Here is a 12,370-nt window from a genome sequence, read left to right as displayed (position 1 = left end):
ACACGCGCTGATAGGAATTATGCCACTCCTCGTGGCCTCGTTTCGAGACTCTATAAATTATGGAAAGGATTATTGCCAGATCAAGACACGGAAATTCGATGCGTAGACGCGTGTTTGTTCTTTTCGTCTGATGATACAGTGATTTTTCAAGCACAGTATTGCACACAATACTGACTGCGTTTCTCGTGATAGGGGCCAAATTTTGCTTGTGTTGCTAACCTGACATCCGACGTAGACTTCTTTGTCCATCTATCTTGGTTGCGGCGATCCACTGCGCTTGGACCTTGAAGCCTCTTCTGCGACTGCGCTTTTGTAGACTGAACTTCCAGAGCTTGCTCTGTTTCATGTACCCGACTCCTGAGCCTCCTAGCGCTCTATTATTCCACAGACATTTCTTCCGCCTTCTCCGACTCGCCTTTGTCCCCCAATGGCCGCATACCTTCCACTTTTCAGTGATCCCAAGGATGCCTCAAGCCGAACAGGACAGGCAGATCGTATCGTGCGCGGTAAAATAACTAAATTGGTCATTGACGCAACTAACCGTTAGCCTCCGTGGTGTCGCTCATGTGAAACAGCAAAACATTTGGTTGGCTGCCAACCATGATGGAAGACATACGAAGAACCACATTGACGCGCCGAGTCCGACAGCTGCGAAGCGATACAATGGCCGCGCCGGGTGGATGTGAATCGGGTGACCGCCGTGTTTGGCGGAAGGACCGTGGCCTGCCATCGTGATGGGAGATCTGTGTTGAGGCTGCCGAAACCAAATTGTCAGTGAGATCTGGTAGTGTAGTAAGAGCACACGACAGTACCGAAGTTGCGCGAGTAGGGTCGCGGTAATGGGGAGGTCTGGATAATCACTGTTTCAATGTTTCGCGAGAGCTCGAGATGAGGTTGGACGGAGTGTGAATAGTACGGAGGGCTGTCAAAATGAGCTATGAGCGAATGCTACGGGAGGGCTTACTGTACCATTGGACTTGTTCACGCCTCATGGGAAAATGACACGCGAGTCATGCCGATTACATCACCCCATATTCCTGTGCTGGACATTCCATGCAACTTATCTAGAACAAATACGGCTTTTCAGGACTCGGCTCCGCGCCCCTGCACGTCTGTGGAACCAGGAACCAAATCCATCAACGAGCGCAAAACCCTGCTGGGAGTGGCAAGAGGGGATTCCAGGACACGCCGTGGGTTGAGCGCAATCGCCGGCGCGATCTGCGAACTTTGCTTCGCGCTCCATACAATCTAGACGAACACGTTCCAGCTTTTGCGACAGGGACCTGGTTTATTAGAACGAGGGACCTCTTCGAATGCGCGCGCGCCCAACATCGAGCATGACGAACAGCGACAAAACAACCGCGTCAGTCACCATCTAACAGCGCCCATCAAAACCTCGAACCTTTTTATGCGCAAATCAGCGTCGCGCGGCACCACATCACGATGACTATGGTCAATACACCGCAAGGCTCGAGGAGCGCGCCCTACCCTGCCGCTGATCCGATGGCCGACCCGACTCAAAGACGATATCGTGGGAGTGGCAAGCTCAGTGATTATGAGATCATGACGGAGCGATTGGGCGAGGGCACATTTGGTGTGGTCTCTAAGGCTCGGTCGAAGCGCACAGGACAGGTTGTCGCGCTGAAAAAGATTTTGATGCACAATGAAAAAGACGGCTTCCCAATCACCGCACTGCGCGAGATCAAATTGTTGAAGATGCTCTGTCATCCGAACATTCTCCGTCTCGAGGAGATGGCAGTCGAACGGAATCAGATCGATGAAAAGGGTAAGACGGGCAAGAAGCGCGCGACACTGTACATGGTTACACCATATATGGATCATGACCTGAGTGGTATGCTCACGAACCCCGATATCAAATTTTCCGAAGCGCAGATCAAATGCTATCTGCACCAGCTTCTAGAAGGGGTTCGTTATCTTCACGATGTAAGTTTTGTCACTTTTGTTTATCGTAACAAACATTCGGGCAGGATTGACTTGGGTTTTTGTTCAGTCTCATATTCTGCATCGTGATATGAAGGCTGCCAATATCCTCATCTCAAATAGAGGAATCCTTCAAATCGCAGATTTTGGTCTTGCTCGGCATTACGACGGACCAACTCCCCAGCCAGGACATGGAAATGGAACGGCTGTGAGGGAATACACAAGTCTCGTAGTCACGCGATGGTATCGACCACCGGAGCTTCTCCTCACACTCAAGCGATACACACCTGCTATTGACATGTGGGGTGTCGGCTGTGTCTTTGGAGAAATGTTCGAACAAAAGCCAATCCTGGAAGGTCACACCGATATGAACCAATGCGAGAAAATCTTCCGGCTTGTGGGACACCCGTCAGAACTCACAATGCCGGGCTGGACCGAACTTCCCGGCTGCGAAGGGCGTAAAGAATGGGAAGTAACGCCACGACCTGAAATTGACCGGCGGTTCGGTAGAATCGGGCCGCAGGGATTAAATCTGCTGAAGCAATTACTCTGCCTCGACTGGCGGAAACGAATTAACGCATTTGATGCTCTACAGCACGAATACTTCACGGTCGCGCCTCTCCCTGCAAAGCCCGGCGACCTGCCTACTTACGAAGACAGTCACGAACTTGATACTCGTCGTGGCAAGAAAGAAAAGCAGCAGCGCGCCGCACTGCCTCCGGCTCCTGCGGGTGGCACTGTCGGCATGGGACCCGAAGATTATCAAGGCCAGGCATATCCGGGCGGATACGGATACAATAACGACCGGGCACCTCGCGGTTATGGTCGCGAGAGAGGTCCGCCTCCCCGAGGCTATGATGAACGTGATCGCGATCGACGCGGCCCACCACCTCTCGACAGCGGAGGAAATCGGAATCCAAATTGGCGATCCGAGCGCGATCGTGCCGTACCAACACGCACGATTCCACCTCCACCCACTGGGCATGAGCTGCCTCCCCGACCTGTAACTCTTCCTCCACGGCCCGATACGAACATTCCCCGAGGCGGCCCACCACCCAATAACAACCCTGGCCGCGCGAACGTTGACACATATATTCCTGCCTACCAGACAGGCGGACCCGATAGCCGTCCCGGCCCACCACCTCCTATCCGCGGCGACCCTTATGATCGCGATCGAGGTGGCGCCGTCGGCGGGGGTGGTCGTCGCAATAGTCGCGAGTCCCTCTATCGTGATCTGGATGCGCCTAACTCTGGCGCTCGTGGTGGCGGTGTCGGAGGTGGTCCCTACCGCGATGAACCGCCTCTACCTCCTCATCCTCCAGCACGCTACAACGAGAATTACCGCGAACGTGACCGGGCCTCACGCGAACGCGACCCGCGAGATCGGGATCCTCGAGACCGGGACCCCAGAGACCGGGACCGCGATCGAGGCTACCCTGGTCCCGGACGTGATCGCGACGACCCACCTCCCATACGAAGAACGCGGAGCCGGAGTCCCGAAAGAGAGAGGAGGGAGCGACTGCAGAACAGGGAGAGGGAGATGTACAGGAGGTGATGGAGATTGAATGATGCCTTTGCGAATCGCCTCGCGGGATGTGTCAATGTTTCACCGGTCTTCACCTTCTTATCCGTGTTTTCATTTTACACCGGATGACTTGAGATCTTCTTATTTTCTTTCGGGAGAGATCAGGCTTTTCAAGCGCGGCGTTTGTGGGGCGTTGGTAGATATGGGTTTTCTTCTCTTTGGCTTTTTCTCTTTCAAACGATCGATTCGAGCGAGCGAGCGAGCGAGCAGACACTGAAGTTCTATATAGGTTGCGTTCCAACGAGACTCGTCCTCCGCGGCCATCGCCGAACGGACGAAGCTCGTGTATGTTTGTGTACGAATATATGAGAACAATCACTTCCTCAGTTCGTCCATACGGAGCCATCGCAATTTCTTCTTTACCAGGCTTCCACCATGCCCGCCATCACTCCATCCTCGCCGTCCGTATGGAAGGCTTCCGACAAGCTCGAGTTTCCCGACGCCATCTACATGTCCTTCAATCCCAGTGCAGTGGATGCCTCAGGCACAATATGGTAACGACAACTCGAGAACATCATACTACCTACCTAGTAGGTTTGTATCCAGATCTCCGCCGCTCTTCTACTTCTATATATATGCCGCATGTATTCTCATGCTCACATGTGATGAGCGTGGAATACTTCCCACGCCATAAGCAACGGGAGATACTTATCATGGATCGCGAAGCGCCACGAGTTATCGCCCGGCGACCCCGCACGTCATCCTACATGCATCGAGGTACATGCACACTGCTGGCGGCCTCACACGAGACTGAGTCGCCATCCTTCGATAACGAGGTGAGATGGAAGATGAGGCCGCTGCAACTCTCCCCCTCTCATCACTCGGCCCTTTCTCGGACACCATGTCATCGAAGCGACGTTTGTCATCATGCGACTTCTCAACGTGGACACATTCACTTTTCAAGAATTCAACGAGTCACCCACCTCGCCACCGCCTCCTTATGCGATCGCGTCGCACCGGTGGATTGCCGGAACCGAGGCGCGTCTAGATGATGTCGTCAAGAGAAGATGGGCACGTTTGTTGGGAAATACCGAATACCGCCGCCGCCTTGGATGGCGTAAGGTACAAGGATTCGTCGCCTTTATGAAAGAGCACTTGCCCACAATCAAGTTGCTCTGGATCGACACATGCTGCATCGACAAGCAAAGCTGCGAAGAGGTGGCCACGACAATCAGATCTATGTTCAGATGGTACACGCGAGCAGAGGTTTGTCTAGCATATTTGGATGATGTTCAAACGGTGAACGACCTTGCCGCGTTTGAAGAGAGCGTATGGTTTCAGCGTGGATGGACTCTGCAAGAGCTGCTTGCCCCTAAAACCGTCGTATTTCTGACACACGATTGGCGAATCATTGGCCACAAGGGCCGTAGCGGATATGGACTGAGCGGCGTGTCCATGCGCACAGGGCCTCCACTTGGCAGTCGAATCTCTGCGATTACCAAAATTCCGGAAACCGTCTTGAGAGACTACGACGCGGCGAAAAATGTCACCGTTGACGAGAAGCTGTCGTGGATACAGAAAAGAGAAACGACGCGGGTCGAAGACAAATGGTACTGTATGCTCGGAATCCTAGGCGTCCTCGACATGGAAATTCAATACGGCGCCGGTGAAGAAGTAACTTACATGCGACTTCAACGCAGCCTAGCACAACAAGGCCGATGGCCGAGACAAGCCTCGATGGGCCCAACTGCTACCCATGCTCTTTTCAGATCATGCACAGGCAATGAAAGCGCCGAAGGAGACCAGATGGAGAACGAGGTTCGGCGGGTCATTTCTGCTGAGTCTACGCAAGAAATCGATCATGAGAGAGTGACGCGTGCGATCAACCGACTCCTGAGCCTGCACACCAGTGGCCACCACGTTACCACCCAGAACAGCCGCCGATTCCGGAACATAGGGGCTCAGAACACAATCTTGCAGAACAGTCGAGCTATCGTTCAAAATGTGAATCACATTGGTGACAGTATCAACATACCAATTCCTGAAAGGGTCGAGGTGGACACAGAGATCATCCTGCAGGAAGTGTACCACTATGTGCGGGGCTTACTCAATGCCCACCAATCAACTGACCAGCACGATGAGAACATTGATTTGAGCAATGATCTGTACAATGGAGACAATCGTCATAACGAACCCGAAAGCCTCGCAGGATCACGAGCAGCAAGCAAAGAGGCGATAGAACGGTCGGCGGATGAGATCCCACTGCCTAACATCTCATTCGACAACAGTGCTCACAACCCTCGTTATCTGAATGCTTTGGAGGACCTCAAATTCCATCTGCATTCGCTCGAGACTTTCTGGGACAACAAGACCATCACAAAACGGGCCAATGAGATGCGAGATATGATCAAAATGCTAGAGCTAAATGCGGTGGCGGACCTCGACGGCACCTGGAAAACCATTGAATTGGCGACGAGGAATATTTGCAGCAGCCTTCCGCCGACATATAGCCTGTTCCATGGCGGTTTGATCAAGGCAAAGGCAGACCTAGAGGAAAGCAAGAGGATTCGACCCAAGTTCTTTGGGCTCTATCTTGAGTATCGAGAGCCGTTCCCGAATCTCTATTCACTTGATGAGAAACATTATAAGGAGAAATCAGTGACGTTAATATTCATGAGCATTAATCACATAGAATGCAGGCAGACCGTCGAAGAATGGCTAAGTACGGAAAACTTTGGAGGCGACGCCAAGGATCTCGGATCATCATTCGTAATCAGCAACATTATCGTCGTTGACAAGCTTCGTAAAGCGCTCTGTGGTACCAAAGTCACAATAAAGATCATTTCTGATGAGAAGGACATCAAAAGGCTTACGACGAGCTGTGATGGGCGTGAGGCATTCTGGATCCTGTGTTTCAAAACGAGCGAGAAGCACGCATTCAGGAATTCATGTGATCAGGTAAGCTTTTGCATCTAGACCCATTCCTTCGCCGACATTAACTGATTTACTAACCCCCAAATGTCCAGTGGAGGAAACGATCCTTGCAGCAAGGATGGCCTGCTTCTCCGCATGTCTTTCTTGGCCTCTCTCCCCACGCCGGGGCTGCACGGCCTGCTGCCCAGACCAAAACCACCGCTCCAGTCACTCAGCCTGGCGTGACTAGGCAACAGGGACGCGACACAGCCCGTGAATTTGCCCAAGCGTCGGGAGAGGTCAGCGGCGCTGGGAATATGTACATTGAGTGTGCTCGGGAGAACCCGACTGCTCGACGCACACTGTTCCCAATGTTGATCGGATGTGCCACTGCACAGCAATGTTTCGGCCAGCGGGACGAGCCGCAGTAAGGCGTTCTCCCTTGGCCTGGAGCATGACAATATGGGACTTCCACTGAGAAACAGACACAGAGGAGTTCGTTCTATTGTATGATAGTCAGCTTGTACATTGATGACAAATAATTCCTCGGCTATTTAGCAATGATATATACAAAATGTCCAAAGGCTCACAACATCCTGTCAATCGGCGAAGATCGGGCGTTCGGACGCTTTCCGGCCTGTCACGCGATCCAAGGCCCACGGTAGTACATGGCAGAGCTCATGCTCCGCATGTGATCGGGTCTGCCGATCAAAAATGGCGTTGAGATCCTCAAGCGTCTTCAAATGAGTCTCTGGAACAAATAAGAAGATCAGGATGAACGAGATGATGTTCAGCCCAGCGAAAAAGAAGAGCGTGCCGAGCCCCAACGGGCGGAAAAATTGCCAAATCGAGGGGAAGGACAACGAGAGGGCGGCGCCAAAAAGGTTGTTCATCTATTTTTGAAGAAAGGTCAGCACTGATGGGTATAGAGCAACCATTTCCCAAGCAATAACACGTACCGAAACAGCCCAGCTCATGCCAATCTCCCGGTGGGTGATGGGGAAGACTTCCGCGGAGTACGTGAACGGGATCGGACCCATGCCGGGCGAATACACCACGACGAAAAGATACAAGAAGGCGACTACAACCCCGAAGCTGACTTTCTTGTCCTCGATCAGCGTGCACAGCCCGGCGATGAACAAGAAGAGGAACATCAGCGGGACGGTGACGAGCAGCAACGGCCGCCGCCCGTACTTGTCGATGGAGAAGAATGCGGGCCACGCAAAGATGAAATTGGTCACGCCGACGCCGAGACTGAAGAACAGCGCGGTGCGCGCATCTTGGTAGGAACTCCCGTCGGTCTGCACGATCGTGTCGAACACCGTCGAAGAATAGAAGGCAAGCACGTTGACTAGGTGGACGAATGGTTAGTTCAAAAACTCTTCGGGGTCTGTGTAAAATGAAAGGAGAGGCTTACTGCCACAAAACTGCTGGGAGATCATCACGATGGATGCCGCGACCATAGCGCGGCGCACGCGCGGCTTAGTGAAGAGCTCCACAAAGCGTTGGAAGCCTTTCGTTCCCACGAAGACCTCGTCCTGGTGGCCTATAACGCAGTTCAGGTAGAAGAGCTCTTTGACGGCGAGGAGCTCGTTCCCGCGTCCACGGACTCTCTGGAGGGTCCGGTAGGCTTTCTCGAGACGCCGCTTGCGGACAAGCCATCGTGGCGATTCCGGCCCGAATAAGACGAAAACTAATAGAAGCGTGGCTGGAATGAAAGCGGAACCAAGCTCTGTGAGAGGCAGCAATCAGTACTGCGATTAAGATACGAAAGAATGGAGTAGCTGTTACGAGCAACCTGGACTTACGAAGACGCCAAACGAAATTCTGGTCGTCGGTGATGCTCAGTGATATCAAATTTGCCGCACATCCAAGCATGATGCCGAACGCTGTGCAGATCTGCCACGACATGACGAGGGCGCCGCGGATCTGTCGAGGTGCTATCTCCGCGGAGAGGATGGGCACCGTCACCTCTTTGAGTCCCATGCCCAGACCGAGAATGAATCTCGTGCCCATGAGCTCTGGCCACGAATGGGTGGCGGCGGATGCGAGGGGGGCAATGACGCTGCAAATCGCGCCGATGAAGATCGTAAGTCGTCGGCCCAGGTAATGATTCAAGGGATCTGAAAGCCAGCATGCACTTGGATTGTGGAAGTCAGCACATTGCTGACGGGTGTGTTTTGAGAAGAAACGTACACGAGGCTTATCATGATATATGGTGCGGAATTGACAAACCCCAGTAGGCTTAATATGGTGTCAGCTCTGAATCCTGCGCTCATGGCGTTTCTCAACGTATGACTTACAGAGTCCGTCGAGTGCAGTCTGCAGGTCTCTGGGGATCCGCCATGTTGAGACAATGTTCAATCGAAATACCCATCGAGCTCGTCCAGAATAGGTTCGCTCCGTTTGTGCCGCTCTGATCCCATCCTTGTACAACCGCCGCGATGGAATTGATCAGGACAGCCAGAAAAAGACCCCACGGTTGGTCCTTCCACCTCCCTTCCCGCTTCAATGTTTGGAGATCGGCTTCGGTGAGCTCCGGTACTCGCGCCCGTAAGGCTTCGTCGCTGTCTGTTGCGTCTTGCCATTTGAGCACTCTGGCAGCTTTCGACAGCTCGGCTCGGAACGTCGGGCCAAGATGACCTAAGTTGCCCTCTTGAATGAACTCGGTCACCGCGGTCTCCAATTCTTCGTCATCCAGGTGGGCGACAACGTTTCTGCCGTGGTTTCAGTTATATCATCACCATAGAAGATAGTTCTGCGACGCTTACGTATGATGCCAAAAGGCGGCCGCGTTGCTGAGAGGTGGTTAGCGCGCTAAAGTCATCATTTCTCAAGTAATATCGCAATACATACTTTACATCTATCTCCCTGATCCCTTCGTGTACACGCGGATTGGGAGGCATTTTGAGGACGTCGCGATCGAGAACGCGAGCGGGTAAACTCTCACACTTGATTTCCTGAACGGCGAAGCCATTCTCTTATCGAGCGACCGGTGAGTGCACATTATGCTGACATTATTACACAGCCTCCACTCGCAATCGAGATGCCGTAAAGACAACATGGCTGCAGATGTATCTCAGCCTAGTCGTCATCCTGTCAGAAAGCATCCAATCGCTGCGAGTGCTGGAAGCGGGGGTGCAGTTCTGCAGCTGCAGTAAAACAATGGTATCGCAGGACACATGGGCATTCAGCCTGGTCATGGCTGCTGCGGAATAAGAATAACAACGAATATGTACCTGTGTACAGTGTGGATGGGTGTGCTGAATGTACATGTACCATGTAGGCCTAGCCCATGTTCCTAACTGTTTCTAGCCTCGCCTCGTCTCGTCGCATGAGACGGGACGGGATGAGATGTTGTGTGCTGCCATAGCAATTCGATCGTGATAATCAAATGGTTACTGTCAATCTCGATGGTAGGGTGATCATGATCCCCTCGTTCAACAGACCTGTAGTCCAGCAAGCGCGATTGTGCGGGAAGCCAATCTATTAAATCGCGTGGCATCTACGCTAATCAAGTGTTATTCAACCTTTGGAACTTATCCATAGATCTGGAGATGCGGAGGTGCAAGCGTCGGGTTCTTCAATTGGGCTTAACAGTTGACGCCTCAGGCATTAACGGCAGCAGCCGACGGGCTCCGGGAGCTCCAAAGCTCGACTCTTTGTTAACCACTGTGCTATCGCTTATCGTTTCCATTTCTTATCTCTATAGCATTATCGGACGGACGGACGGAAGGAAGTCCAACAGCTCATGACCATGACAGAAGTCTACCATCTCACGACCATGACTTTCATGAGTATCGCCGAAACTTCTGGCATTGTAGCATGGCTGACTATATTGCGAAAGCGCAAGCTCATCGCGTCAAGCGTGATGCCGCCATCCCTCGAGAATACCTCGTAGATCTCTCTGCTCTTGGAGTGCCCGAACTGCCCGAAGAATCTTTGCCTCTGCCTTATTCCAAGGCGGAACCTTATCATCCTGAGCCGACCACGATCTATCCCAGAGATAATGTGACATCAATCCCTTCCAAGGTCCTTTCCGCAGAAGACGTGACTATTACTGAGACGCCGATAGACAAGCTGTTGGACTTGTTGGCTACGGCAAAGCTCTCGTCGGTGCGATGTACCGAAGCTTTCCTGCGACGGGCAGTGCTCGCCCAGCAGCTCACCAACTGCGCTACTGACTTCTTTCCCGACCTGGCCATGTCGAGGGCAAAGGAATGCGACGATTACCTTGCCAAGAATGGAAAGCCCATGGGGCTGCTACATGGCCTCCCCGTATCGCTCAAGGATCAGTTCCACATCAAAGGCACCGTCGCGACCATGGGTTACGTGGCTTGGATCAACAAGGCTGCCAAGCAGAACAGTGTCATCACCGACGTGATGCTCAAGGCAGGTGCTGTGCTCTATGTGCGTACTTCGATCCCACAGAGCCTGATGCGCTGCGAAACGCACAATCACATCTATGGACGGACGGTCAGCCCTTTCAACCGCAGCTTCACTCCCGGAGGCAGTAGTGGTGGCGAAGGCGCCCTTGTCGGCATGCACGGCAGCCCGCTCGGTCTGGGTACTGACATCGGTGGATCGGTCCGTGTCCCCTCTGCATTCAACGGCCTGTGGGGTATGCGACCGTCGATGCATCGAGTCCCTTACGAGGGCGCGGCAAACTCCTTTCTGGGCCAAGAGAGCGTCTCCTCGGTGATTGGGCCTCTGACGCACTCTCTGGAAGGCGTGGTGACCTTTATGCGAGCCGTGCTGGCCGAACGACCGTGGGAGATGGACCCGATCCTGGTCAGCATGCCATTCAACGAAGATGCATACGCGCTGAAGAACCTGCAGCTCAAAGCAGGTAGTGTTGAGCCGGCCGAGGTATTTTCCGGCGACGGCAAGGCCCAGCTCTGCTTTGCGATTGAATGGGACGACTGTATCATCCACCCGCACCCACCAATCACCCGCGCCCTTCGCGAGGTCAAGGAGAAGCTGATCGCAGCTGGTCACAAAGTCATCGATTGGGTGCCATATGACCATCTCCGCTGCTACGACATCATAGGCCGCATCTACAGCGCCGACGGAGGAGAGGACATCAAGAGGACGTGTGAAGAAGGAGGCGAGCCCGTCATGTACAATCTCATGTCCGATGGCAAAGAACCCACGCACCTATCCACCTACGAGTCCTGGCAACTTAACCAGGAGAAGAGCAAGTATCGAAAAGAGTATCTCGACTACTGGCAGAACACCACGAGCCAGACCGGCACCGGTCGACCCGTCGATGCCATCATCGCTCCCGTGAGCAATTGGGCAAGCTGCAAGCACGATCTCAATGACCACGTGAGCTACACGACACAGTGGAACCTCCTCGACCGACCCTGTGTCGTATTCCCCGTTGACTTCGTCGATCCGAAGAAGGACCCCAAGACCGCGCTGGAGCAGCCGTACACGGCTCTTCCCGGTGATCTCGATGCGCTCTACTGGAATCGCTATGATCCCGAGGATTGGGCCGGCATGCCCATCAACCTTCAGGTCGTCGGCAAGCGACTGCAGGACGAAGAATTGCTCGGCCTTGCCAGGGTGATTCGAGACGCCGGTGCAGCCTTGCATTAGGGTTATGAAATCTGAACATAATTGAAAAACTTTCGCTCCCTGAGTGCCTTCGCTGTTTCGCTCCCTTTCAAAATGTACTCGTCTCGCTAGTATAAACCGTGTGACGCTGAACCACATTAGACCTGTTCAAATGACGGATGCTTCCTTCATTTGTTCATCTCTTTTCTCACGTTTCTCTCCATCTACTGCAATGATTGGCAGTGCGGTAAGCTCGTCGCTCATGTCTTCGCTGTCGTCGTCTAGGTCTGGAGGCAACGTTACGGCTCAGAGCATATTCATCTCATCACCATTGATCTCGGAGCATCGACGCTGGAGATATGTGGCACAAGAAGTGGGCCAATAGTATGGGTGGTAATGACGCACGCATTCCGGCAACTTTCGATTTGCCCG

The 12,370-nt window shown here is 53.1% G+C and overlaps 5 protein-coding genes across 5 annotated transcripts; 3 read left to right on the top strand and 2 right to left on the bottom strand.

The window, feature by feature from the left end:
• Positions 1–177: 177 nt before the first annotated feature.
• K489DRAFT_225877 (uncharacterized protein) lies at positions 178–912 on the bottom strand. Its single transcript, XM_033599769.1, has 3 exons — positions 813–912; positions 617–754; positions 178–515 (listed from the first exon to the last, which is right to left on the bottom strand). The coding sequence occupies exons 2-3, from the start codon at positions 728–730 to the stop codon at positions 450–452; spliced, it is 180 nt and encodes a 59-aa protein (XP_033460191.1). The 5' UTR covers positions 731–754; positions 813–912; the 3' UTR covers positions 178–449.
• Positions 913–1,503: 591 nt separating this feature from the next.
• Positions 1,504–3,496, top strand: K489DRAFT_319370 (Pkinase-domain-containing protein; the record flags this gene model as incomplete). Its single annotated transcript, XM_033601380.1, has 3 exons — positions 1,504–1,944; positions 2,012–2,804; positions 3,264–3,496. 3 exons carry the CDS (start codon positions 1,504–1,506, stop codon positions 3,494–3,496), a joined length of 1,467 nt encoding a protein of 488 aa, XP_033460190.1.
• Positions 3,497–4,393: 897 nt separating this feature from the next.
• On the top strand, positions 4,394–5,170 carry K489DRAFT_292898 (uncharacterized protein; the record flags this gene model as incomplete). The annotated part of the gene is made up of 2 exons (XM_033600236.1): positions 4,394–4,892; positions 4,932–5,170. Coding segments are annotated over 2 exons (738 nt in total), but the record flags the coding sequence as incomplete, so codon positions are not given.
• Positions 5,171–6,961: 1,791 nt separating this feature from the next.
• K489DRAFT_338988 (uncharacterized protein) lies at positions 6,962–9,706 on the bottom strand. Its single transcript, XM_033602237.1, has 9 exons — positions 9,619–9,706; positions 9,236–9,463; positions 9,151–9,177; positions 8,683–9,096; positions 8,576–8,623; positions 8,188–8,519; positions 7,797–8,111; positions 7,339–7,730; positions 6,962–7,272 (listed from the first exon to the last, which is right to left on the bottom strand). Exons 2-9 carry the CDS (start codon positions 9,283–9,285, stop codon positions 6,979–6,981), a joined length of 1,872 nt encoding a protein of 623 aa, XP_033460188.1. The 5' UTR covers positions 9,286–9,463; positions 9,619–9,706; the 3' UTR covers positions 6,962–6,978.
• A 391-nt stretch (positions 9,707–10,097) lies between these two features.
• Positions 10,098–12,133, top strand: K489DRAFT_380553 (amidase). Its single transcript, XM_033604910.1, has one exon. The coding sequence runs from the start codon at positions 10,205–10,207 to the stop codon at positions 11,978–11,980; it is 1,776 nt and encodes a 591-aa protein (XP_033460187.1). The 5' UTR covers positions 10,098–10,204; the 3' UTR covers positions 11,981–12,133.
• The last annotated feature ends 237 nt before the right edge of the window (positions 12,134–12,370 follow it).

Source organism: Dissoconium aciculare (genome assembly GCF_010015565.1).
Source record: "Dissoconium aciculare CBS 342.82 unplaced genomic scaffold K489scaffold_6, whole genome shotgun sequence".
Taxonomy (NCBI): domain Eukaryota; kingdom Fungi; phylum Ascomycota; class Dothideomycetes; order Mycosphaerellales; family Dissoconiaceae; genus Dissoconium; species Dissoconium aciculare.
This window is presented reverse-complemented; position numbering and strand designations above follow the sequence as displayed.